At 40.9% G+C, this 27,189-nt stretch overlaps 1 protein-coding gene across 4 annotated transcripts; it reads right to left on the bottom strand.

Moving 5' to 3' along the window:
- Positions 1-1,707: 1,707 nt before the first annotated feature.
- CAPN3 (calpain 3) lies at positions 1,708-26,839 on the bottom strand (the record flags this gene model as incomplete). Of its 4 annotated transcripts, XM_079309175.1 has the most annotated exons (23): positions 1,850-2,035; positions 2,633-2,691; positions 3,169-3,285; positions 4,766-4,844; positions 5,400-5,468; positions 6,510-6,574; positions 7,214-7,271; positions 7,952-8,029; positions 9,198-9,299; positions 11,482-11,533; positions 12,069-12,277; positions 13,424-13,435; positions 14,063-14,232; positions 14,787-14,947; positions 15,395-15,472; positions 16,140-16,225; positions 16,592-16,675; positions 19,017-19,157; positions 19,733-19,901; positions 20,002-20,135; positions 20,737-20,855; positions 21,330-21,399; positions 26,411-26,839. In XM_079309175.1, 23 exons carry the CDS (start codon positions 26,699-26,701, stop codon positions 2,009-2,011), a joined length of 2,430 nt encoding a protein of 809 aa, XP_079165301.1. In that variant the 3' UTR covers positions 1,850-2,008. The 4 variants fall into 4 exon arrangements, with proteins under 4 accessions (XP_079165302.1, XP_079165301.1, XP_079165303.1 ...); XM_079309176.1 differs by lacking the exon at positions 9,198-9,299 and having other exon boundaries at positions 1,708-2,035; positions 11,497-11,533; XM_079309177.1 differs by lacking the exons at positions 13,424-13,435; positions 14,063-14,232; positions 14,787-14,947; ... (7 more) ...; positions 21,330-21,399; positions 26,411-26,839.
- Positions 26,840-27,189: the final 350 nt, after the last annotated feature.

The following is a 27,189-nucleotide window of genomic DNA, read 5'->3' as shown; positions in this document are numbered from 1 at the left end:
TAAGTAATATGTTTCTTTCACAGGATTTGGTAGAACTTGACTTTGTTCTGGATTTTTTTCCTGTTTTTTGAGTGCTAGATGAAATCAGACAGGGCACTTGGAAGCTTCAGCACTGGCAGGAGTGTTACAGGTATGCAGGAACCTCAAACCTAGTCATTTGGCAGGGAAATGAAACTCTCCACCCAGCTGAGGCCTCCCAGATGTGCTGCCTGCCTTGCTTCCTGGCCCATTGCAAGGGAAGTTCTCTGGAACTTGGTTGTTCACTCAGCAGAGCTGTAAGGACCAGCTTTGAGTGGCCAATTAAAAATCCCAATTTTGATCTTTTGACTGATAGATTTTTTTTTTTTTTCCTCCGAATACCCCAACTAAGAACATCTCTGCCATATTTGTATGGAAAATAATAGCTCAGTGGAGGTAAGGCATGACTGGAAGCCAGGGCTCCAAGTGTTCCAGTCATCTTAAAAATTATTTGGATTTTAAAAAATTGAATTTGAAGGAGAAAAATTTTTCTTTAGATAAACGGTAGGATTTTCTTCCTCTTCCAGAATAAGTTACAGTGCAAGACAATACTAAGAACTTTATAGTCAAAAGGTTTTCTGCTTCTTAGTGGCCTTTCATTTAAATCTACTACTCACAGGAATAACTGAGTGGATACTATGATTTGTTTTTGAAATTTTGCTTTACATTAGTGGATTGCTTTGCTACTTTTTGCCACTAGAGAACTAATTAAAAGGTTCTCCTGACAAAGTCTGGTTTTCCTTGTATGTTTTGGTTTTCCTTCCATGTTTTATAATGTACTTGTGAAACTTGTGAAAACCTGTCATCCTTTAAGCTGGTAGCAAGGGAACGTCTCAAGTGCTTTTTTTTTTTTTTTTTTTTTTCTCTAATATGTTCAAAGAGAAAATGTTTGAGATACTAAGCTAATTTCACACTTGCCATAAACTCCAAAAGCTGCTGTATATTCAGGAGAATGACAGAAGAGTGCTCAATTCTTCATCTGTTCTTTCAGAACAAAACCAAAAAGCCTAGGCCAAAATGCAGTTGATTTTATTTTTGGTTCCATTAAACTACTTGTACTTGTCCATTGGGAATAATATTCCCGAAGTGGTCATGCTGACTTAGTATCTGATTCTGCTACAAGTCACCTCTTACAATAAACAAATGCATGGTAGTGTTGGGAAATAGGACCTGGGGTGGGGGAAATATATGTCTGTAGATGTATAAATTTGTATATATAAGATATTTTCTGCCTTGAATTGCAAATAAGTTTCTCGGTGTTAGAGGAAATGCAGTTACAATGAAAAACCCTTATGATGTCTACATTTGTAATTAGGATGGGTACTAAAAATGAGAGCCAGTTGCTCAGTTCTGGTACTTCTGCTGAGGCATTAGATGAAGCTGTACTGTGATATTGCAGTCTGTTGTGCCTTACACTCCCATTTCTACATAGCAGAGATCCAACCTGCACAGCCAAATCTGTGAGTCATTGGGTTGCATAATATTAATGTAGCTAGCACAATCTCATGAGAAATATTCAGTAAACATTACAAAGAGATGAAAGGATAATACCAAGAGCAGGACAAACAGTTAATGACCAATTACAAGGTGGCAGTAAACACCTCTGACATTCACAGTTAGATGCAGTCCTAGTTTCCTAGTTTCTGTCTTGAGGGAAGACCTTTCCAGTTGTCAGCACAAGTAGAACAATTATGCATTCTCCTTGTATTCACCATGCAGAGAAAGCTTAATTCAGTCATCAATAAATTAATCCTTGTTGCCCAAAGAAAAAATATCAAGATGCTGTAAGAGTAGTTACAAAACATGCACGCTGTCCTGTCTGTTGGAGTGTGGTTATCTCTCTTTCCAAGGGCTTCTTCCCACATGCTGTTCATCTTGGCAAGTGAATGATGTAATTAGGAAGTACTCTTGTTTGTCCTTGGGGTGAATGGTGCTAGCTCCTTGGAAATCTTCAGTGTGTTCTTGATGGAGGTGGCCGCTGGCTCCGGTGTTACGCATACAGTGTGAGCTGCAACCACTGAAAGAAGAGTTGAAAGATGGAAGAGTTGTTGGCATCTTCCCACAAACTGTGTGAGGACACCACCATCTCTAACTGGAAGGCAGCTGCTTGCTGTCACTTAGCATGAAGTAGAATGACAGTGGGGAATTTTCTTGAGTATTTTGTTCCTATTTCTCCTTCCCTTGCAAAAAGTGAAGGGTGTTTTTAATGGTCTCCTTAACAGAGGACACGCTTTGAAGTTGAAACTTGCTAATTCTTAATAAGATTTTTAAAAGTAAAGACTTATGCTTAGTCTCATTATCATTTAATACCATATCATTGTGTTTGATCTAAATTGCCTCATATAAAAAAAAAATCTCAAAAGTTTTTTGATGGACTTTAAAGATGTTATTAGGAGGCCGCAGCCATGCTCTTCAGCACTTACTGAAGTCTTACAGAGCAGCTGTTGCTGGCAGATCATGGATATTTTCTGTGTAAAATTGGTAGCAAAGCAAAATTTTAGGAGGTTTTGGGGTTTCTTACCAATTGGGTGACAATATTAGATGAACTCAATTCATAGAGTTCTCCCTTGAAAGCATGTACAGTGATTTTAAAACATGTTCAGTAAAAGCTTACCTCCAAGACATTGAGCTTAATGATGCCATCTCCATCTTTGTCGAAGGCATGGAATGCCCCTAAAAGGAAACAAATACAGGGAGTAAATTAGGTTACTGTGTGGGTAAAGATGATTCCCAGACAGGAAATCAAACGGTGCTCCCCCTTGTGAAATACCAACTAGTGTGGGTCTTTACTTATGGGGTCAGCCAGTGTTTCTACTGCATTTCTCCTTAGTTAATTCAAGGAGAGACACAGTGGTTTCTTTTGTGTTTGTGTGACAGAAGTTGTCTTAGATTCCCTAAGCCCATATCTGTAATCATTAATACCCTACATATGCAGTAGTGCTGTGAACAAACTTTGCTGTGAGCACAATGGGGCTCTGAGCCGTGTGGTGCAGTGCAAGGTGTCCCTGCCCACAGCAGGGGAAGTGGAACCAGATCACCCTCAAGGTGCTTTTCAAGCCAAGCCGTTCCATATATCCGTGTATCCGTGTATCCATGGCTGTGCTCGGGGCGGGAGGGAGGCGGCGCCGTGCAGCCAGGGCAGCCACTCACGGAACATGGCGTCCAGGCGCACGAAGCAGCAGATGAAGCTGTCAAAGTCGATGTTCATGTTCTTGTCGGCGTAGCGCATGGTGATGATGTCGTAGAGCTGGTTGTTCAGCCGGAAGCCTGCAGGGAAGCACAAAGGGCACAGCTGGGCCTCGGGCGGGAAAGCGCTGCTGTGAGGGCTTGGGCTGCAGGCATCCCCTGGCCCAGCCCCAGGCAGGCTCGGGATGGAAGTCCTGCTGCAACTGCTGAAGAAAATGGAGCGAAGGTACAAGGAGCCTCGCTGTGTCCTGCTGCCTTCCTAAACCAGCAGCAATGTGTTGAAGTCACGCTTTGAGAGGACCTTAGCACGCAAGTTACCTCAGGCTGAGTGAGGAGAGCAGCCCCATAGGGCCTGGTGCTTCAGCTGGGCCTGTTGAGGGCAAATCAGCTAAAAAGGGGACACAAGTGCTGTAAAAGCACAATTAAACAGCAGTCAGAAAATAGACAAGGAGGCAACTCCTTGGTGTGGTGGGGACTGAACTTTGGCACTGAATGCTGCAGCCTGTGCCTTGAAAGGGTCTGTCCCAGTTTTTTTGGCCAAATGCAAGGTCACGCACAGCTCATGTGCTGGAAGATTGGAATGTTCTTAGTTCTAAAGTCAGGCCAGCAGGTATTTACATATTTTCTCTTTTTATAGTGACAACTTCCCTGATGAGAACAGAAACCTAGAAAATAAAAATTACCCATATTTCTACCACAGCAGAAGTCCAAATCTAGGTGTAGTTTTGTTTTCGACAAAAGATTACAGAATCACTGAGGTTTTGTAAAGTACAAGGTAGCCATTTGTTTCTGTTCCTTGACGTGCCAAAATGCTACTGAAAACAAAAATCACTGACATCATCCTATCTAGGTTTATAGTGATACTACAGATTTTCTGATCAAAGAAGGTGTCTCGCTCCCTTAGAAACCTGATAAAGACATTTGTGGGGAGAGGCCAGCTCCCCAGGGGAAGAAGCACACTGCTGTGTCTGAGACAAGGAAGAAAAGTCCCAAGTCTCTCTTTTCAGAATTTCATTAACTGCAAGTTTTGCAAAAATACTTTTTTTCTTATTGTGCATGTAGAAGAGGCTGAACCCATAGTGGCTCAGTACTGGAGAACATTAGCATGACTCAAGAAATGTCCACCCAATTGCCTGTGATGCAAACTTGGACATGGACCTGCTCCATCCTAGTTTTAGTGCCTGCACACTTAGGTTGAAGGTTTTCCACTGTTCTTTGTTTGTTACTTACACAAATGTATAGAATCCACAGCTTAAATGAGAGTAAATGTCTTCAGCACCCCCTGGTCTCCCTGAATATCAGGACCCTGAGTAGGAGATCCTTAAAGACAGCAAAGCATCACTCATTGCATTAAGAGGAGCTGAAGAGATCTATTTGGCTGGCAAGATATACAAGGCTTGCCATTTGGATATTTGAGAAGTTCTGTTGGGGGAAAAAATATTTTATAATTTCTCTAGGATCTGTCCTTAAAAGGCAGCACTGTGTTCAGTGATCTCACTCTGAGATGCACCAAAATAGAACAAGGTTTCTTCATCTGTTGGACACTGCACAGGATAAATACCTGCATCATTGACAGCATTGCGCATCTCGTAGCTGTTAATGGTTCCTGAATGATCCGTGTCATAACGCTTGAAAATTTTCTGGAAAATGAAAAATAACACATACACAACACTAATAAAAACTTGTACTTCTCCTGTATGTACCCACTGAGTGGTTATGGATGTGTAACTCAGGCACCTGGAGGCTTTGCCATGTGCCTTATATTGCCACTGCTGGGCAGTCTGGGTTGTTATCATAGAGTTTGTCTCAGTAGCAAATTAAAATAATTTAGATCCAATCTCTGGGAAGTGAAAAAGCTCTCCCCTTGAGAGTCTCCTTGTTTGCCTTGAGTGTATGCTGGTAATCCTCCCTCTTAATTGCATTAACTATTGAGGCCTGATTGTAGTTCCCATCATTCTCCTCCAGTTTGTATGCCTTTGTGCTATTTGTATGGGGGAAGGCTGTGTATGAGAGATTCAGGCTATTTGCTTAGGCTGTGAAGTAGGATGAAGAGAGATATTTTGTTTTCAAAGCTAATTCACAATTATTTTTTAGCCTTTTTTTTTTTATGGAGTGTATGTGGAGAGTTCTCATTTTCCTTTAGAATATTTGCACTGCAGAAGCTTTGAAAAAAGCTGTGAAGATTCCAGCAATACCTGCCAGCTTTTAATCTTGTCCCAGAGATGTCGAAATTCATCAAAGTTTATCTTCCCTGAGCCATCTGTCTGTGATGCAAACATTCAGGTAAAAAAACCACAATGTTTTTATAATAAAATTAATTAAGTCTGCAACTACTGGTGAAGGAATGAATGTGAAACTGTGTTGGGGATCTCTTCAGGATTAATAGTTGACTCAGCTGTGCAGTAAAATATTTGTAAACATTTTGGTTATAGTGCTTAGCATAGTGCTTCATTGTACTTTGTGTAGAAGCAAACTTCTGGTACAGGATACCCCTTGAACTCTGGAGCTATTCTAAAAGTGCATGAGTAGGATGTTTTAGTGGGCTCTTCTGAAATACCTCCAAATATGAAGCTCACCCAATGCTTTTTAAGACAGCTGAACTTTACTCTGGAGGGGAGCTCTTTCTGCCTTGCTTCAAATGAATTGAGAAATATCCAAAATGTTGAATAAAGCTCTTTACAAAAATGTGTTTAGGCTCCAACCATTATGGCTGTGGGTTGTAGTTACACTTTTGTTCTGATTATGTTTGAATGCACTTACTTTCTCTCAAAATTGTGTCATGTCAAACACAAAAATTGAGGGTGGTTTTGTTAGAGATAATTATGTGGCATCTTGTAGTGTGTTTTATTGCACTTGTTCCAGATAAATTCTGCCTGCATTGCAAGCTGAGCATACAGTAGAATATGTGATACATTGTAAACTTAAAGGGATGAATATACTAAGTTTATTGGCAAGAACTATGGTTATGTTGAGTTTGTTTTAAATATAGTAATCAAAAAATAATCAAATAATCAAAATATAATTACAGAAATGTGGCCAGTGTCTGATACCTAAAGAAGAGTGTCATACTGATTTATTCTGTAGCTTTCTTTTGGGGGATCTTTTTTCTCTATCAATTATGCTAATGCTGAGATGACTGGAATTCAGATGTGCCAAAACAGGAGTGCTTTTTTAATCTGACTACAGACTACAACTACTTTGCTGTTTTGTTTCCCTGGCTTATTAAATTCTGCATGTGTGTGTGATGGTGGGAAATAGTGAACTTGAGTAGTTTCAAGCACTCCCTTTTCACCAGAAAAGGATACATCCATTAAAGCAATCATGCTGCGGCAGGATTCCAGCTCAAACCCTTCTGACCTTAGGTCCTTATCTGAAACAAATGATCCCAGGTGAATACAAATCATGCAAATCAGCAAGTGATTTTCCTCTCAGGTGTAGCTAATCAAAGTAAAAGCCAAACCTATTTCCTTCATCCAGTAAGAAGTGAGTGGCAGAGAAATCTGGAAAGACTCTCAGTAATGTTATTGTCTGTGAATTAGATATTCATTAGATTGATATATTATACACAATAAAAAACTCTGGAAAACTCTAAACTAGCTTCTAGCTCACTAAGCAAGTCCAGGGTCTGCAGGTTAAAGTTTGCTAAACAGAAAGAAAGGTCTGCCTTTTTCAGCAGAAATTGTTTTAAAGGGCACTCACAGTCTGTGAGAATTGCATTATTTTCCCATGTGGTAATTCCAATGAATGCATCTGCTTGTTTCTAGATTATCAGTAATAATAATCTGTAGAGATAATCTAAATAAATTTAGCTTGTTAAAGTCTCAGATGCAATGTCCATGGAAATGTGAGTAGGAAATTTCTGAGTCTAAAGATGTCAGTAATTTTTGGAGTGCAATTCAGGGTGGAGAGTTAATGTTCTGTTACAATAATTTTTATAACTCGGGGTGGGGAGTTATGCTCTGTTACAGATTTCTTTGTCCAGGGTTAGTAAAAACATGTTCAAACTCACGTTTTTTTACGACATTATTGAGAACATTCCTAAGTTCCTCAGCATTGATCTCCATGTCCTGATGGAAATGTGGTGAGAATATCATTGGTTACAGCATTCTTTATGAAACACAATTTTATGGATGGATATACTAAAAGTATGAAATCTTTGGTCACTTTTCAATAAGGCATGTGCATGTTTCAAACCAGAGGGCATTGTACTTCAAGTGAACATGAACTCTTTCTTGAGGCTGCAGTACAAGCTAGACCTAAAGTTACCATACAGTGTTCATTAAACTACAACTATAAGAATGACTGTTAATTTCAAGCCAGTATATAAGGAAAACAGCAATATCAGAAAATTCCTGTATCCATTTGCAGCCACTTGATTTATGCAGTTCTTTGATCTATTTTTATCTTCCTTTGTTAAGCATGTACCAGAGGGCACTGCATTTCTAACGTATTTATACTTACTGTGCAAAACAGCACGTTGTAGGAGAGATAGAAGAAAAAGGCTGAATTTAAAAAAGACTGCCTCAGACACAGTGGGAATAGCTTATACATGCATATGAGGATAGCTGTATACTTAATGGGGTTTTATTTTATTTTACTTATTTTGAAATTGCAAAGAGAATTTGATGGGAGGACATTCAAAGGAAATTTTAATATACAGTATTTTGAATCTAAGGAGTAGTTGATTTAGGAGCTGTTGTGGCCAGGCTGCTTTGAGGGCAGAAACAGGGATTGATTGCATACTCACATCCCCTGCAATCTGTCGGAAAATATTCCTGAATTGTTTTTGCTCTTCACTCTCCTCGTGAGCTTTTGTTGAAGAACGCTGAAAAGAGACAAGCAAAGAAGAGATTGAAAGGGCCTGGATGGTTCACTTGCCCTTGTGAGAGGTATCTTAGGGAATCTGGAAGCCTTTGGAGGAATGAGTTGTCCTCCCACTCCTTTCCCCATGTTTTTGGTAGTTCTGTTCCTTAAAACAGCCAAGTATTTAAGTTCATCCATTTGTTCCCTTTTCTGTTTGAAGGAAACTAATTACTTCCACTAGCAGTTATGTTCTAATTTTTTGTTCCAAAATGTTACAAAAGAAAAGATTGGAGCAGGAGAAGCATATCAGACAATCAAAGAATAGTTTTGGTTGAAAGAGACCTTAAAATCATCTTGTTCAAGCCCCCCCTGCCATGGGTGGGACGCAGTATCTGTCTCACAGCTGCCCTGTAGGCTATAAATGGCCATGTGAGAGCTCTTTATGTTATGGGGGGCCCCTTGCTGAAGACAAATAGCCTATGAGACAGAGGAAAACAAGGAACATGAAGTTTTCTCAGACATGGAAAGTGCAATGTTGAACTTTGAAGCTGAAGGGAAATGAAAGTTATAGCTAAAGGAGTGAAATTCTTGGCTTAGTTCTTGTTTTCTTTTGTCTAAATGCAGAGGAAAGTTTAGATTGGATCCCACTTCATCCCCTGCATGCTCCAGCAGTCATGCAGCAGAACAGCACCCTCCCTGTAAGCAGATGCTCCAGCCATGCCTCCAGATGCCACAAGCCTGGAAGTGGGATCTGGCTGCTAGATATGTTGAGTCTTACCCACATGCAGGAAGAAACTCTGAATTTACTACTCTGTTTTCCTCCTCTTTGAGGAGGAAATGGGGAGCTCCTGGGTTTACCTGTCCTTTATCCTCTGACCAACACAAACTAGGATAGAAGTGTGTAGTTTGTAACTACAAATTCTACAGATTCTTGTATGAGAGAGCAACCAGGAGACATTTTCAAGCAACTAAATCTTCCTACAGAGTTGTTAAATAACTGAAGAGACAGTCTCTCTGTGGTCATGCTCATTAGATCCACATAAACCAGATGCAAGTTGTGTTAAGATTTGATGAGAAGCTGTTTAGTATCTCAGGACACCTCTTTGCCCTATTTGTATGCTCTCCTCAGCCACTCTTTCCTGCTAGCCAGACCAAGCCTTATTTCCCCCTCTGCCACTTGCTGCAGAAACCTTTTTCCCATCTGCTTGGGTTTTTTCACCATCTTTGCCAGCATTTTCATCTGCTGTCAGCTCCTTATTGCTGTTCGCTCTGTCAGAAACGAAGATGATAGGCTAGAAAAGGAGAGCAAAAGAGAAATGGAAATTACACAAGTAATAGTGGAAAGAAAAATATTTGGTTATAAGCATTCCGTGGATAGTGCATGCAGCAACAACTCCTGCTCTTGAATGTATAAGAAAAGCCATTTCTTGGAATGAAAGAAAAGAAAGAATGAAAAAAAGGTGGAAAATTTTCTGCTGTTATTGCTCTTCTCATGCTAAAAAAAAGCTGCAAAGTCTTTTTGCAACATAGTGCAATTTCTGGGTTCTAGCTTTCCTTGTCAGAAAGACAGTAATTGAATGTGTTTGGTTTGTTGTGGTTTTGTTTAAGGTTTTTTTTGTGTGGATTTGCTTCATTTTTGGTGTTTTAATTGGTTTTTAAATTATTTTTGGTGGAGGTTTTCCCCTGTTTTTAAGTAAAATAAGCCTACCAGATTCTCATCACTTCAATTGATGAGCTTGCCCCTCAGTGAAGGACAGTAGCACTGAAAACAAACCAAATGTGAATTGTACACAGATAAGAAGTTATTTATGTTATAGCTTGTTAGTTATGTGAAGCATATGTTCTTTCTCTGTATTGACTCACTCAGCTGTAAGCAGCCACATGCAATTGTTCTGGTTTGGTGTATTTAAAACAAAGAAAAACCTGCTATATGATGTGAATATATTACTCTGGAGTATTAATTACAATCAGTCCGTCTTGGGATTAAAATATCTGATTACATTTTCAAGGTCCAAAATGTTGTGCCAAATCAAAAATAGAAGCCTGGACTTCGGTGAGCAGAAACTTCAGGAAAGGGGATTGGCTGCTGCAGTAGGCAATGGAAAGCAAGTGTGAGGGCACATGTCTGGAGAAGGGCTGCTTTTCATTAGCAAGGGGTGTCAGGTTGCCGGTGAAGGGGGCAGGAAGGAAGAACAGTCTGAGCAACCCAGAGGGCTCAGATGATAAAACTGAATAGTTTGTTACCCTTTTACCACCCCTTAGAGTGAGAGGAGTATATGATGCTAATGCTATCTAATGTAGGAAGACAAAATCTTTGCTGCATGCAAATGGCCTTGCATCCAGTGCCCTTCACTAACTAGGTTGGTTCCCAACAGAGAGAAAATTATAATACTAAGGAATTCTGCCCCTGCTCATGCATTACACATGCTTTTTGCCTTGCTGGCATTTAGCACATTGCACAGGTACCTACCTTGCCCTTTTTCATCTGTGTGAAGAGACAAAATTAAAAAGTGCTTGATTAGATTATGCAGAGCTGATGGCAATCTTTTCTTTTATTTTTCTCTTTCTCATATTTATTTTTTCAGTTCTTATACTCATACAAATTTTCCCTTTCCTACATTTATGTAACTTTCAAATCACTAAAAATGAGAGAACATGCACCCATCAAGAAATGGCATAGTGAAAGAAACACATTGCAGAAATCATAGCAAAACTGTTTCATCTCATCTGGGGCTTTGTCTGCTTGAATAAAATCTCTTCAGCCCTGAGTATTCCTTTTCTTTTTCCCAACCTGCCAGTGCAGTGGAGATTTAACTTCTATGCTTATAGATCAATGATACCAGAAGTGACAATTTAATTCCCTCATATCTGGACATTTATTTTTGACTATGATAGCAAACAAAAGGGGAACATTTCTGAGCAAGATTTGATGGAGCTCAGTTCTGTGCAGCAGCATTTCTTCTGTTTATTTTTTTCAAGACTAATTGTCCTGTTAGCTCTAGTATATTCTCACAAAGATATGTAAAACTCCAGGGTGAAGAGTTAGAACTAGTCATGGATGCTGTTTTGAGTCAGACTGCTATTAGAATCCCTTTTCAGAAAGCAAGTACTTCAAAATAAGGCAGTTTTTTCTTTTTTAGATGAGATGCCAATTTCACAAAGAAAGTATCTCAGGGCACAGAGTTGGCCTCCCTTGGTAAATGGATAATCTCCATTGATGGAGCCAAAGTCAATGCTTAGCATCCAGCTTCTTTATGCCAGGACCAGATTTCAAATTTTCAAAAGCACTTTGGTCTGAATCAAGTTCAGAAAGTAGCGTATATAAAGCAAGTGTCAACAGAAGTATCTCAACAGGAAAAAAAGATGAGAATTTGTTGATAAAGGTGCTGTCATGTAGCTGCAAATGGTTTCCTGCTGTAGGTTTCTCTAGGTATCATCTTCTTTTTCTCTCTATCCCTATACACAAAAGAGGACCAGGACAGTACTTACCAATGGACGCTCTGCCTCAATCATGTTTTCAACTTCCCTAAGTAGAAAGCAGAAAATAAATAAATCAGGAAAGTGACTGTTCCCAAAGATGCTTGTTTCTTTAGGTGTTTTTTAAGCAGCCACTTGAACTTCCCAAGCAGCCAGTGGTGTGAGCTGCCTTTCAGCATTACAGCTGCAGGCTTTAGGAGTAGCTTTTTCCCAGTTTGACCTGAACATCCCAAGTACCATTTCCGGGATGGCTGCTGCCTGGCTTACCCCTGTAAAGAGCCTTGATAACAGTGAACTGGAAGCAAACCAGAAGTTCTTTGGCCTTAGTAAATGGCTAATGGTTTGTTTGCAAAGGATATCCTCCTGCAAGCAGTAAGCTTCTCCAAAGACAATTCAAAGCAAGTTCTTGTTAGTCTATAAAGCAAGCTTGTGGAAATGAATTTGCAGCTTGGAGTTTCTAATGAGATTAAGAAAATAAAAAGCAGGATGTAGCAAACTGGTAACATGACTTCAGCAGAGTAGCGAAGTCACTCCATATATGTAGCCACATAAATATTCCTTACTTATTCCTTATTCCAACTTACTCTGACAGACTTCTTTTCTCTGAGAAGACCCTGAGGATGAATTCTCCCTCCTGGTGGGGGTCATATGTGGATGGGATGATGACGTACTCGCTGGGAGGTAACCGGAAGCGTTCGGAGATTTCTCGCATGTTTATGTAGGTCTTACTTCTAGCTTTGGAGGCATTGTAGAGGAAAAAATCCTTCTGCAAGTGGTGCTTAGTACCATGCATCTGTAGAACAAATTAGTAAATTTGTCTTCAAGGAAGTCTTGCCCATTGCCCAGGGGGTTGCAATGCGGGCAGTGCATGGCTGGGACAGAAAACGCATGAAACAGCAGCTTAGCAGGCAGGGAGCTGAGGCGTGGTGGTAGCTGGTGGCAGGTACAGTCTGTCACATTTAAGTTGCTACTGACTGAGTCTAGTTTGCTTTTCCAGGGCCCACCTGCAGATTGTGTGGCTGACTTCTGCTGTGCAGACATTTGCATCTGACTCTCTTGCTAGATGCTGGGTTGTGTGTATTTGAATCTCAGCCACTTTCCTTGGAGGGTGTATGGCAAGGAAGGGTGTAAGCAAACTCCTACATCAAAGTGGTAAAGTGAAGCTGCCTTCAATGGAAATGTGTCCTTGTCTAGAAAAAACATCAGTTCTTTATCTGCTAAACAAATGTGACAATCAAACATTGCATTAGCTCAAATATGAAAATTAAGCCAAGAATTGTAGGCTAAGAACACTTGCAGGCTGGTTTTTTTCAGAAATAACCATCTGTAAGATAGTTGGCAAAATCAACATTCAGTCTATCAACCTCATGCTTTCAGGTAACAGCCTTCAGGTGAGCTTGTTAGCAAAACTTTTGATGCCAATGATTCAGTAAATGTCAGGGTCAGAAAAAAAAGTAATCTGTGTACTTTTAATAAGCTTTCTTCAATGGTCTGTAAATAACAATAATTTTCTAAACAAATTCTAAGTCTACAAAGAAAACTGTGACTGCAGAATGTAGATCATTTGTATTATTTTTAGGAGGAAATGCAAGTGGCTTAGGGTGGCTCTCTGTGGAGTGCAGAGGCTAAGCCCTCATAGGCACTGCTTCCTGTATCTCTGACCAACTGTTCAAATGATGGCCAGGCCACCACAGAAAAGAAAAGAAGCACTGAGGAAAAGGCCTAGTGAAAATGGGATGCAAGTGACAAGGAATTCAAAATTACTCACAAAATGTTACTAATAAACACTCAAAGCAAAAAGGTTAGCAGTTCTACTGCTGTTGCATCCCTGAAAACAAACTTGGCTGGGCAGTCTCCTGCTGACTTACTGACAGGCACTACAGTAACACTAGCTGTGGGTATACACCAAGATGTCAGTCTGGCTCCGTTCTGCGCATACCTCTTTGGGCACCTTAGGGAGAAACAGAGAGATGAAACAGTCAGAGCTGCAAGGGGAGTCTGCATGTTTGTAGGTCATACAGAAGGGCATTCACCTGGACTTTTGGGGACACAGTAACTAAAATGTCCCTAGTTAGATAAGTACTTTCCCTTTTCCTTTCTAGATATCTTGGCATCTATACGAATTCAGCTAAAATCTGAACCAACTATATTTGTGCAAGGGATTGAGTAAATTGACTTTTTCATCAAGTCAATAGCACAGACAGAGGTTAATTGCTATGTATAAGTCTTGGATGTCTGTTTTCTTTTTCACACTCTTCTGCCAATTAAATGCTTGGTTTTAGAAAAGACAAAAGGGAGATTGAAGAATATATAAGAAAGAATATGCTAAAATCTGACATTAGGTCACTATGAAAGCCTAAAAAGTGTCTTACTTAACAGATGGGTAAACCCTGACATTATTATGGTACAAACAGTTAGAAAGACTTGAACTTCCTTCGTCTCAGATTTTTCTGACCTCCTTGCAAAGCAAAAATTTCAATTGATGTAATCAGCCTGAATGATTCAGTGACTCTCTTGATAGATGCATAGTGTCAGGATTTAAGACCACAGTGCAAAGAGCAAAATCTAAAGCTGTTACCTCATAGATGGCAAAGCCAATGGTGTACAGGTTGGCTCCCAGCTTGCGCTCTTTCCTCCTGTTTTTCTGCATCAGTGCGACAAGGAAGCTGCAGATAACCTCTTCATCCTCAGGATCATCATCTTCCTCCAGGAGCTTCAAGCGATACTGGGGATTGGTCCAAAATGTGTCTGTGAAGTCCCATCAGCAGCCCAAAGAAAACATGTAAAGCTTCAGTCTTGTAATGATGCTCATTATCAAAGAGAACTTTTGAGTTCCCTGCCTATGGCTCCTGAGGGAAAGGTTAAAATTGGGCTAAGACCTATATGGTTTTTTTTCTTTTTTATATATTATGGTTGTTAGTTTTAACAACTGCATAGCAAATGAGGATATAGGGGCAACTATCATCTGATAAACTTCCAAAGTCCCTAAATCTATTGTTAATCCACAAAAATGAATTTCCCACATGAAGTCTAACTGTTAGGGTGAAATTTATCCCTTTTACATGGGACACTGGGAAGTATTTGAACAATGATTTATCTTTGCCAGGGCTGCCTTTTAGGTTTACAGTGTTCTATTACAGCATAGTGACAGAAGATTTCCAGCTACCAATCACATGCCTTGTCCACTGAGGAAGCAAGGCTTTTCCTGTGGTTGAGCACTAACCAGGCTGTGGTATGACTTAGCCTTTGGGATCTAACCAAGCCCCCATCAGAGGTCTTATCTCTCAAGACCCTTTGCTCACCTGGATAATTGCGGCAACCTCCAGCTGAGCATCCTCTCACCCAGCGTCCTTCATTGACTGACACAGTCCAGGTCTGGAATTTATCTGCTTCCAGAGTGTCAGGTGTGAGGTTACAGATCTCGAGCTTGGTGAAGTGCCTCATGAAATCTTGAAATGAAATCCTGGAGGAATTGAGGGGCAATTGAACACAAATGCATTTACATGGTTGGCAGTTTGAAAGATCCTGGGGACGTGGAGGGTGGTGACCAACAGCACTGTCAGTACTGGCACAAGTTTGCAGTGGGAGTGCCATGTTTTCCAAATGCTTTTGGTCTGCTGGTTGGTAAGTTACCACAGGTACAGCTGCAAGATCAGGGAAACTGAGCTGGGAGGATCGTATGTACGAAGGGTGATGGAGAGTTTGTGGAAGTGTAGCCTAATTAGAAAGACTGTGCTGATGGCACTGAATAATCCCTGGTGGGAGAATGAGAGGATCACAGAGCAGGACTTTATTGGGAATAGGAAGGGGAGCAGTGGTTTTAGCAGATTTGTAGTAGTGCAATAGCATTCATTTTTGCTATGATTGCATATTTCCTAGAGAAGCACTGGTTTTTGACTGATGCTCTCACCAGAACTCCCCATCCTCCACGACCTTATACTGCAGGCGAGTTTTCTCTGCTTCATTGACAGAGTCCCACACTTCTGACCTTCAAAGGAGAAAACAAGTTAGCTTAGGATTTGCAATACAGTTTCCATTAAAGTTTGTACGCTTTAGCCTCATAGAGTAAAAATTCAAGTCATCTTGCTACCTCCACATAATCTTTCCTTCGTAAGCCTTGCAACTATTTGTTCTCTAGTCTGTCCTCTTCTCCACACGCCTAAAGAAAAGAAGCAATTGTCCTGCTTCTCTTTGCCTTCCTCTTAGAATTCCTCTCAGCAGCTCTCAAACATGTGCTGAACTGTGTTAATTTTACTTAGCTTGAACAAAAAGGTGTTTGCATGTTATCATGGCTGGTGTACCTATTGAAATTTCTATAAGGAAAAAACTGACATTTTGCTTAATTCTGTTTTTTCATAACTTAAAAGATTTTTCTACTGTCACATCTTGTTTTGAAAATGGACAGTAAAATCAGATTTAATGCATCATTAGACTGGGCTCTGTCTTTATTTCCTTTTATTAAAGCTTTTCTTGACATCTTATTAGGTACTCTCTTCTTTTTTACAGCTTCAGCTAAGTACTCAATCAACTTCAAAATTAAAATACAAAGACAATTCAGATACCTAATCACTGAATATGAGAATTATGCAAAAGCTGCATAAAGGCAAATAAAGCTGCAAATTCTTTTTCACATCATGAATCTCTGTTTTACTCACTTGTCACTCCAGGCTCCGTTCCATTCCACCTGGCCCCAGGGGTTTCTCAGCCTTACCAGACGTATTTTCTCCCCTTTAAATACTGTCTAATTGAAAAAAGAATGCAACAAGAATAGACTGAGAGTAGGTTCAAAAGGAAATGTTCTGCCTGCCACCACACCCTTCAGTGATGGTGCTTTTCTGGGCCATACCCCAGCCTGATCTTCTCGAGGTGACTGTGGGAAGGCTCCAAGACCCTGTGGCCACCTTTGCCCAAGCTGGCATTTCCCCAGGGAGCCAAAACTTGGATAGGTTTCTTTGCCCACAAGATTTTTACTTATTTGGATACAATTTTGTTTCCTTATCTCACAATCGGTGTCACTTTTCATGCCTCTCTCGGCGCTGCTGCCGTGCTGCAGGCCAGCGGTGATTCCAGCTGTGCGCAGCTGGAGGGGAGCGGTGGATGCACGAACCTCTTCCACGGCAGTCACGGAATAGGCGTGGCCTTTGACCAGCCCGCAGGACATCCGAGTCTCGTACTGCATCGGCACGATGGTCTGTCAGACAGAGAGAAAAGCCCGTGGGGCTCTCACAAAGCTCAGCTGCCTGCCCGAGGGCAGGGGCTGCCGCACAGGACTTTCGGAGGGAGGGTGACACCGTTCAGGTGACAGGTCTCTTTGCCTTGCTCTCCTCTTTGTGTTTGTCACAAGCTGAGTGGTCAAACTAAGCACCCATAGAATTCATGTTGACTGTTAGAAAGGACTGAAGTATGTATTAAAAATGGAAAAAGTTGATAATATCAATTGGCAAAGACATTTTCGGGTGTCTTTCCCCCTTTTTTTGTAGGCTATTGCTTTTTGCACTTGGAACATGGCAGGATATGGCATGCTTAATCAAATAATTAGCTTTTTTGTATTAGAAGGACTATTCAGTCTTTTCTAGGATAGTATGTTCTTGTATAGCTCAGTAAGGTTATTACACACAAACTGGTTAAACATTAGAGCAAATCAACACCTACAATACTTTAATCTTTTCACATGGCTGCTATCTTGTCACAGTGACATTTAAATACCCTATTTAATACACTGTTCTGCTAACGGACACTATTTTATTGCATCTAACTTTCAGGAAGGGCATAAATGTGTTGCTCAGGTGTAAATACATTTGCTGTCTTAGTCATCAGCTTCTAGTGTGTCTGATGGACTTTTACTCATTTATCTGTGAGATCTGGAATTGGGAGCAAGATGGCAGATGCACATATCCTGCTATATTGCATGAGAGATCTCCAGTATTGGTGAGAGGGGCAGACCCTGGTATGTGCATGTGGACCACGAGCAAAACTTCCTCTCCTTCTTTGTGTCTGTTGCTGGGAGATACCTGTAAGGTCCTGCCAGTAATTCTGCCAGCCTGAAAAAGGCAGGGCTGGATCCTGAGGTCACACAGAAATGTTTTGAGCTTGTACAGGGAAGATCTCATTCAAATATTTTCTGAATATTGCAATCGTTTACCATCATTTCACTTCAGCACCTATTTGGTTTCTTCTCCCTTGATTCTTTTTTCCTACTATAACCTCACACCTATTTCCTTTTTTATTCATTTTTTCTCATGTTGTTGCCATTACCCTTTTCTTTCTGTTTAAGAACGTTAAATCCTAGTGCCCCGGACAACTTCTCAAAGTGCTGATTTTGGAAGTGCTTCATCTGGCTCTTTTCATCAAGAGTCCTGATTTTTTTCCTGGTGATGGTTCAGGAGTATGCAATAACCAGCATCACAAGAGCTGCTGGGGAAACAAGTATAGAATGGATTTTGCAATCTTCTTATAGTAGACAGTCACTGAGGAGAAAATTCCCTCCCCCAGACACAGGTGGTTTGGGCAGCCATGCTTGCAAACAAGATAGTCATATGGGTCTTTCCCAAAGAATGACACCATTTCAATCTTTTAGGAAGAACTAAATATGGATGTCAGAAGAGAAGAAATCAGCTATTTCAGCTGCAAATGCAGAAGAAAGTTTGCAGAACCAAAAGTTGAGTGATGCAATAATGGAGGATTTTTCTTCGGTGCTTTTTCTTTTTGTTTTCCCCCACACCCCTGTAAAACCCCCTGATGTAATTTCATTGTCATGGAAGTGCAGCTCCCTCAAGGGCAAGATATGACAAGGGCAAGCTGCCTTACACAGAGAAGGCAGCAAAGTCCTCTAGAGATTTGAAAGCTTTTAAGTTGTCCAGTATGGGATCTTTTCTAAGAGGGTTTAACATTCCTCTTTATTTTGCTAGATAGTTAGGTGGATATGCTCGAGTTACTTTGAATTTCATCACACATATAAGATTCAGCATGTTTTTCTTTTTCCTTGTTAGGCATTTGTAATGAGGACTTTGTTGGCAGTAATAAAAAAAGAGCATCCCTAGAGCAGACTCTCCTCAATTAATGAGTAGAGCACTCTAGAAATAATAACTAAGTTCTCAAAATAAGTTCACAAAGAGGTTTTTTTTGCCTGGAGCAAGAACTATGCAGAGCTTGCTTTTTCTTTCTTTGACATGTTATGCACACTCAAGGATCTCATTCTATTCCAGTATTTTAATTTTTTCATTCTCTTCACCCTATTCAAGCAAGAGACTTGATAAAATCCACTAATAAATTTCTTGTTCTGCAAATTATAAACCTTGAGTTGCAAGCCAACAGCCCTTAAAGCCTCAGTATCAGTGAAGCCCTCTAGTATCAGTCACTATTGGAAAACACTGAAGTCTTTTAAGACATTAATCAAACAGCATCCATAAGAACATTTTGTTAGTGTTATATAGTGAAATTAAATAAAAAGATTAAATTAAATTTAATTTAAAAAATTAAAATTAAATTTAAAAGATAAAAGCATTCTGAAGTCAACTGCTCAGGATACCTACCCAGGCTGGCCTCTCCTCCATCCCCTGGTAGTCTACAGTGGACTGAGTCATCTGTGCGTTTTCTTGATTCTTCACCATGCGAGCAATCAGTTCCCCAATGTCGGTCCGAGGAGCTGATCCGTAGCAAAAGCCTAGGTCATCCTGGCACAGAGAATGGGAGAAAAGTATCATGCAGAAAGATGAATGGTAAAAAGATAGCCTAGATTACTTCTCTCTTTCCTCATTATGTCCATACTTATCTACAGTGGTCAGTAACACCAGGTGTTCTCCCACCTCTACTGAAGTATCATACTCCATAAAGTATTATTTTTTTAACTGTTAAATTTACCACAATAAGTGAAGATAGTCTGAGGCCACATTGACAACAAAATGTTAATTTCCACAATTAACATCTTTGACAAGGTAATATATTTAACAAAGTTGCAGCACCCTCATACTAACCTCATTTCACTGGGTTAGGGTTGAGGGGGAAGGGGTGCTGGTCTTGCTGATTTTAACTGCTCTTTCCACCTCCATGTTCTGTTTCTGTATATTTCCATTTTGGTACTCACTGTTTGCTAACAGCTGGTCTCTAGGAGGGATTACTCTATCTCCATGACATGGCTGTTTTCTATGTGGCCGAAACAAGCAGTTCCAAAAGTGGTATGTATTTGGTTACAAATGGAGAGGTCCCTCTCCTCCGCCATTTCTTATCTGCAAAGTTCATATGGACTCACATCAATGGAACTGGCCATGAGGGATCCTCTGTCAATGGCATGTTTCATGATTTTATAGATATCTTTAGGGGCATCCTTTATCTCGTAGAACTCTGTGACTCCTCCAGTGAAATCCTCCATGGCTTCAGTGGTGTTGCCTCCCTTCAAAGCTTCATATGACCCATGGAGTCTTGAAAAGAGAAAAGGAAAATATTCTTTTACAAAATATTCTTGTGTGTGCATAACTACAACTATGTTAACACACAGCCCCTCAGTATAGTTTGCTTTACTTTGCATAGGCCTTTTCCAGGAGGGCGCTCCAGAACTCGTTGCGCTGGGAGGATTTGGTAAAGACCAGCTGGTTGTTGTAGGTGGGTAGGCAGTCATCGATGACAACATCCACCCAGTCTCCATAACGCCAGAACTGCTCAAAGGCAAACAGAAAAAAAACAAAACAAAAAACCAAACTTGGTGCAGGGAGGACTGGCTGAAAAGGCAGGCTGAGAGAGGAGAAATGTGGAAATTAACTGCTTCATAATATGGCCAGAATTGATGGCTACTGTGAGGGAGGCAGCTGTACTGAATTCCTCTGGGCAAAAATGTTCCTTAAGAAAACCAAAGGAAATATGGGAAGCAGTCAATCTTTTCTGGATAAGAAGTTGTTTGATAACTTGTTTTGGCAGACCAGCTGCTTATGGGCCTAAAAATAGCTGCTTTGCCAAGTGCCCACATGGCTGTGCTGAATGTAGTGCTGCATCTGAGCAGTGAAGCTGGACCAGGCACCTGTTGTTACTCCTTACACCCAGGGCACTGCAATCTGCAAATGCTTCCTTGGTGGGTTAATGCTCCCTAATTGCTTTTATTGGCTGGCTCTTCTGTGACTGCCCTGATGGAAGCATTTGGGGTGAGGCAACTCAATCCCTTTTCTTCCCTACTGTCACTCCTAAGGGAGAAAGAGGGAAGAGCATTCCAGGAGCTGAGCCTTGGGTAAATGCATATACCTACCACTAGACGGAGCAACTCACCTGGAAGTGAAAGATGCCAGCATAGTTTTGTATAAAGGACTGGTCATGAGGTATGACTCTACAGAGTAGTTTTTTATTTAGTGTCAGGCAAGCAATGGCAGCCAGAAACCAGCAGTTACCTGTAAATGAGCAGAAGCAGCAGACAAAATGAGAGAGCAACTAGAATCAAAGGGAAAACCTAAAATACTGCAAAGTGACATGTTAATTCTTAGTAGAACATGATTCTCTATGTGTTCTGCAGTACTTTAGCACTGTCTATTTGTGCTCTAAAAATGCTCATGGGCGTTGTTCGTGGCTGGGTATACACAGGCTAAACAGATGATACTCTCTATATTTTAGAAAAAGCCTAAAATCTGATGAGCACTGTTACCTGCACAGAATTCCTTGTGTCATGTGAATATTTCACTAAAAATTTCTTGCCCAGTTACTACTAAGCAGATGGCAAGAATTTGCTACATTGTAAATGAATCACTGTGGCAGAGGATTTCACATATCACCTTGGAGATGAAAGAGAATTAAGAATTCAGAAGAGAATTAAGCTAAACCATGATGCAGACTTTAAAAAGTACAGAGATGAAGTAAGAATTTCATACCTAATTCTCCTTGGCAGATATCTGTTCTGTTGGCTCCACCAATAATAAACCGTGGATTCTCACAGATTTCCTGCAAAACAGAAACAGATGGATGAGCAGGAAAGGTGTGCACTATGATTCCTGTTTAGCAAACAAGTAAAGGCAGTTTTAGAACATTTTCCTATAGCATTGCTTGTAGTATCAAAACCTCTCTCACAGTTTTCCTCTGCAAAGTTTCACTATGAAAATGTTTTTGGAATCTGGGTGTTCCAGACTTCTGTGGTTCTACAGGGTGTTTCCTCGTACTGTAACATGAAAACACATTGAAGTGAAAAAAATTAGGGGAAATATTTTTTTTCTGCACAGTAAAAAAAAACATCAGGGGGCCAGATTAAATTATTTTAAAATGATCTTATGTCCAATTTGCAGTAACAGGTATGTTGGTGTATTAAAAGAGTTGAAGAATGCATTTCATTGGGAATGAACCCCAGCATTGCTCCTTCTCAAAATTACAGGATCAGATGTTTAATTACCAGAAATAATCAGTTGCTGGTTAAGAGATTTTATTCTTTTCCTCATGTAACAGTATTTAATTGGTAATGCTGCATTCAAAAATGTGTAGAGATATAATCTCTGACAACAGAAAGGGCTTCTTTCATTCTGTATATTGCAAAATGTATTGGGTTTGTCTGTATTTATACTAGAACAGAATGGGTACAAGATGCTGTACAGGCAAAAATAAATAAGACATTTCTGCAGGAAGAGAAGGCAAAATGCAGCAAGTGAGGTGGAACAATTGCAGGCTTATATAGCCCTTTGCTATAATGGACAAAGACTGTAGTGTAGAGGAAAACCAAGGAAAGTAGTGGCTATAGCCTGTCCTACAGAGTAAAAATCGTCCCTGCTTTATCCCATCTGTCATACTCAAATACTTGGTATGGAGAAGAATAAAAAGACACAATTTCTGGATGCATCTCTTATGAGGGTAAGGAAAGAAAGATATTGCAACCTGAGAGCTCTGTCCTGAGTAGCTGCAAACTGGGGAGAAGACAAAGTGTAGTCCAAGAGCCTAATCTGTTGAAAGATGTTGGGACTAGAGTGGGAAGGAGACCAAACAATTGACAATTGCTTGTGGCAGCACACACAGGAAGCTGATGCTACCTCTGTAGTCTAAAGCTTTTTACTTTTATCATCAGGGTAGCCCTGGACTTTCCCAGACTCATGTTTCAGGTCTAGTAGTTTCACTTGGCTGAAACACATTTTTTTTTCTCCTTTACAATTATCAGAAGAATTGCTTTGATGTAACTACTTGGATTAAACATACAGCCAGACAGAGACCAACTTCTGCCACCCTCCCTACCACCAAGCTCTGCAGGCAGTTCATTTTCCTCGAGGGAAGGGATGTAGGGATTGTCCTGTTATTTTGGGCCTTGGTCAGCTGCTGGGGTCCAATTCTGTCAAAGCAGATGTTTGAGATGCCTTCATTCTTTTCTCCACTCACTTGCTTTGTTGAAAATATTCTTCCTCACATTGTGTGACGCTCTGCTGAAAACTAGTCTGAGATGCCAGGTTTTTGGCTTGTGTTTTTTCCAACTCTCTTATTGTATTTTGGCTCAATCTTGCTCTTATTGTAACTAGCTTTGAAATCCAGCAAGCTGTGTTTTAGTTGATCCAGTTCAGACTGTAATTTCATTACAAAGAGTCATTTACAGCAAGGAAAACAAAGAATCCCAGGAAAAACCTACCTTTCTGGGAAGAGATTACTTATGAGTCAGTTGGAAGGGAGCGCTGGAAAATGCAAAGGCAGCATGCAACTAAAAATGGCATTTGACCTTTGTTACATTTTCATTAGCTTTTCTTGTGTATCAGGAAGAAATCTGCCAGTCTTATACTGCTGCAGCAAAAGGCATTCATTCCTTTAGAAACTGCCATTAATGAACTACAGCATTCTAAGTAAATTCCCTAAACTGATCCTATCAAACAGAGATCTTTTTTAGCCTAAGGCAATTTATAACCTCATTGTTCTCTTGGTCTCTTTTGGTCTGGATCATGCTTTTAAATGTCTGTGCTGCACACTTCAAGGCACAGCTCAATGTCACACACCAAGCTGGTTTTAGAGCCTCTGAGTTGGATCTGAAAGTTCTATCTTGGTGGCACTAACTTGCCATTTTTGCTTTGTGGTACGACCTGCACAGACCCATATTTTGTCATTACTAAATGCAAACAGCTTCATGTGTGTGCAGTAGATGATTTGACTGATTAATATTCATTCCATGCAAAATCCAATAATTTCTTGACTTGATTTTATTTATATTCATTATGAAAGGAAAGCTCCTCCTGGTGATTTTCTGGCTATGGAGAGGATCACCATAGGGAAGCCACTGAATTTGGTGGTTAATGCTGTGACTTGGCTATGAGTAAGGAGAATGACAATGGTGCATTTGAAAGCAGAGTGTCACAGTACAGCCTTCCTATCAATACCCTGGTGTCATTAGATCCAAACAGGACTGCAGCAGGACCTCTTAATGTTCTGTGTCATAACAGACTTTTTATGAGATCTCAAAGATCAGTGGCCTCATCCTTGCTCTCAGCTGTGGGAAATTCCCACAGGCAGCATAGCTGTGAGAGGTACAGCTGGATATAACCTGTTGCAGGTATAAACAGCTCTTTGGGTTTCTCTTACCTGCTGTGGGTGAGTGAATAATTTAATATTTTGCATTAACTGAGGGGGATTTAATTTTCCCTCTATGTATCTAAACCATGGTCCTGCACACTCTCAACAGAAACACTAGAGGGAGGGATCCTGCAGTCTTTACTTGGGGAAACTTTCAGGGCTCTCGCTTGGCTTTTGTCTGAATTGAGCATTAGGAGATCTTCTCTGTGCATTCATACTGTGGCACGGCAGTCACTGTCTGGGTAGAATTACAAAGGCCCTTTTGCTGCCTCCATGCCAGGGCTGCCAGCTGCCCTGCACAGCACCTGTCCTTCTGTGGGTAAGGGACAAGGCCAGTCCTCCTGCATTCGCTGCCCTCGCAGCAGCACAGGACAAGAATTTTGGGAGGTGGCAGAGGAGGACCTGACCTCTGGGTAGAGGGGCTTTGATACAAATAGATGAGGTGAAGCCTCAGGAAGCCAGAGAGTCAGGAATAGGTTGAGTATTTCCCAGCCCTTTGTTTTAAGTGGGATCATAGAGCACATTGATCACTTGTTTATTTGCTGTGTCTGGAGGTATGTGGCACATAAAATGCCACAGGGAAAGGATCTAGACTGGTCAGCATTAGGATATTCTCTCAGGGTTTCTGAACTGTGAGGTTTTGTTTATTTTTTCTTTTTTATCCTGTTTTATTCAACTACTCACCTGAATTTCAAAGTGATTAAAATTACCACTTTATAAGAGTATATTTTATAAGCTACTTTCTTTCATTGGTGGGGGGGGGGGGGGGGAAAGGCCATTGCAATTTAACAAGAACAGAAATTACAAAACACTGTGCAATTGAGTATCTGAGTTCAATGTGCTTCAATGATTGCTTTAACATCTTAGCAAAATACTCTTTAGCTCACTATTACTCCTTCATATTAATTTGACTTCCTAAAGTCTTGGATTGTATTAAAAAAAACCCAAACAGACAGCTTTGGGTTTGAAGTTTATCTTGTATTTTAAGTCTTACATGGTTCCCAGCCCACGGCTGCCACATGAATAGCGAGTCCAAACTTATATGTTCATGAGTGACTTAAAGAATTAAGACCCTGGTGAGAACCTTTCCAATAATAATGGCTTGATCTGTGCCTGCACAGTTATGTAAGACACATCTGAGGTTACGTTGTGCATTTCTCTTGTTCTGATGCTTTCTAATATGACACCTGCAGTGTGTCTGCTGCAGGGTGCTGGCACTCATCCGCTGTACTGCTGTACAGCTTCCTTCTGCAGAAAGAGGGGAAATCCCATCCCTTTACATGACTGACTTGGGGCTGCATTTTAGTCATTCACAAACTTTTCCAGAGGCTGATGCAGCCGTGGTGATGACGAAGGAATGACAAGGCACAGGGCACAGCAGATGGGGGACTCACTTTGATCCCTCCACATTGCTCAAGTTGTTGTTGTGACAGAAGCACGTGGCCTTCCTCCAGTCTGTAAGAGCCACCCACAAGAGCTTGTGGTCTTTTGCTATGCAGTTACACTCCTGTGGCCAGTTTTATTTATCACCACTGACTTTGCCACTGAAGCACAGATTTGGGCACAGGGGAAGTATGACAAATTTATAAAAGAGGTTGCCAGAAACTGCCAGAGAGAAGGAACTGTGGAGGCTCCTCAGAACAACATCCCTGCTGTCAGACAGGGGATGGCAGGGCCAAGGCAATGTCCCAGGGGCTGCCTTGCTGCAGGGGAGAAGCTGCCCAGCAGATATAACAGGGAAAAAATGTAACACCTCCTCAAGTAGGAGGGAGAATCAAATGGGAACTGAGGTGTTAGTCCTCTCCCAGTGAGAGAGACGGAGAATAAAAATATGAAAAAGTAGAGGAATACCCACAAAATAGGAAAATGAATGGGATTACTAGCCAAGAGTGGGTCTTCATAATGATTAGAATACCTACATTCATGGTAGGTGGGATAAGCAATGCAGGGAACAACTGACTAAAAGCACGTTTTAGATCATAACCTGTCTTTTTATTTTCACATATGAGAAAAATGGCATAATACCAAAATAAAGGTTTAAGTGAAACAAAGCAGTGTTAAAAGAATTAAGCCTCAGCAAACCCACTAACTTGTTGCAGAACGAGGAGAGTTTTTCTTTGGTACTTTCAGACAAGAAAATCCCAGGCAAACCATGCAAGAAGAAAATTAAATTTCCCATATCCCTTTCTAAATATTTCATTCAATCTCTTTTGTTGCTCTTGTTTCATTCTGTTTTATTGCATTTTAGTCATTATATACACACTGCCTTTCACAGTCCCTAGCTATTTATCTCCCAGGAGAGCTCTAAGGAAATATATTTCAATTTTATTCCACCCGCCTCTCCAACACACAGTTTCTGCAAAAATGTAAGCTCAGGGTGTACCCTTCAATTTACAGAAAAAGGGCAATCAACAAACATGTTACTTACACGTGGTCTTTTCCATTCGAACTTGACGGGGCTTTTCTGGCTGTAGAAAAGGGACGACTCGTTTGGTGGGAAATCAGGATCTTCGTAGAGAATGTTTTTCTCCAGGCACTTCTTGTGAAGCTCTTCATAGGTCTTCTCCTTTGTGCTGATAATGGGCTGATTGCGACTGATAATGGCAGAATAAATCCCCCCTGTGCCCCCTCCTGCCCCCTCCGTGGTGCCGATGGTGGCGCTGGGCACTGACCCAGCGGCTGTTTGCCGAGCCACGGCTGCGTTTATGGCGGTCGGCATGGGAATCGGGCTGACAGAAACGCCGAAAAACAGCAGGATCTTGCAAACTGGAAGGAAATTTCAGAAAGGAGGAAGTTGCTGTGCAAACCGTCTTTTCTGTCTGTTGAAAGTCTTCTAGTTAAATTTGCAAGCCTGAAAATTCCATGTGGTTTTGCATCCTCTTAAAGGGCAGTATTTTGTCATCAGAAATTGGAATTTGTTCCTTGATGTGGGACTAGATGATCAGCTGGCTCGCTCCTGTATCCGTCTTATATCTACAGCGTGCGTGTGTGCTGTCCTGTGTAAGTGTCCAGAAGGGACAAGCTTTAACTGTGAAATCTAAAAATAACTACAGGCAAAGAGAGAGGGGAAAATGAGAGGGGGCATTAGTGAGATGGTGTCAGTCTTCTGTGCAGCTTGTGCTGAGGCCAGGCATGTTCCTGGGACAGGCTCTATATGTGGGCTGACTCCTAGTGCAAGCAGTTCATCTTTTCCTTAAGTAGAGGGAA

This window comes from Erithacus rubecula, assembly GCF_903797595.1.
Source record: "Erithacus rubecula genome assembly, chromosome: 6".
In the NCBI taxonomy this organism is placed as follows: domain Eukaryota; kingdom Metazoa; phylum Chordata; class Aves; order Passeriformes; family Muscicapidae; genus Erithacus; species Erithacus rubecula.
Note: the sequence above shows the minus strand (reverse complement) of the source record. Positions and strands in the feature narration are given on the sequence as shown.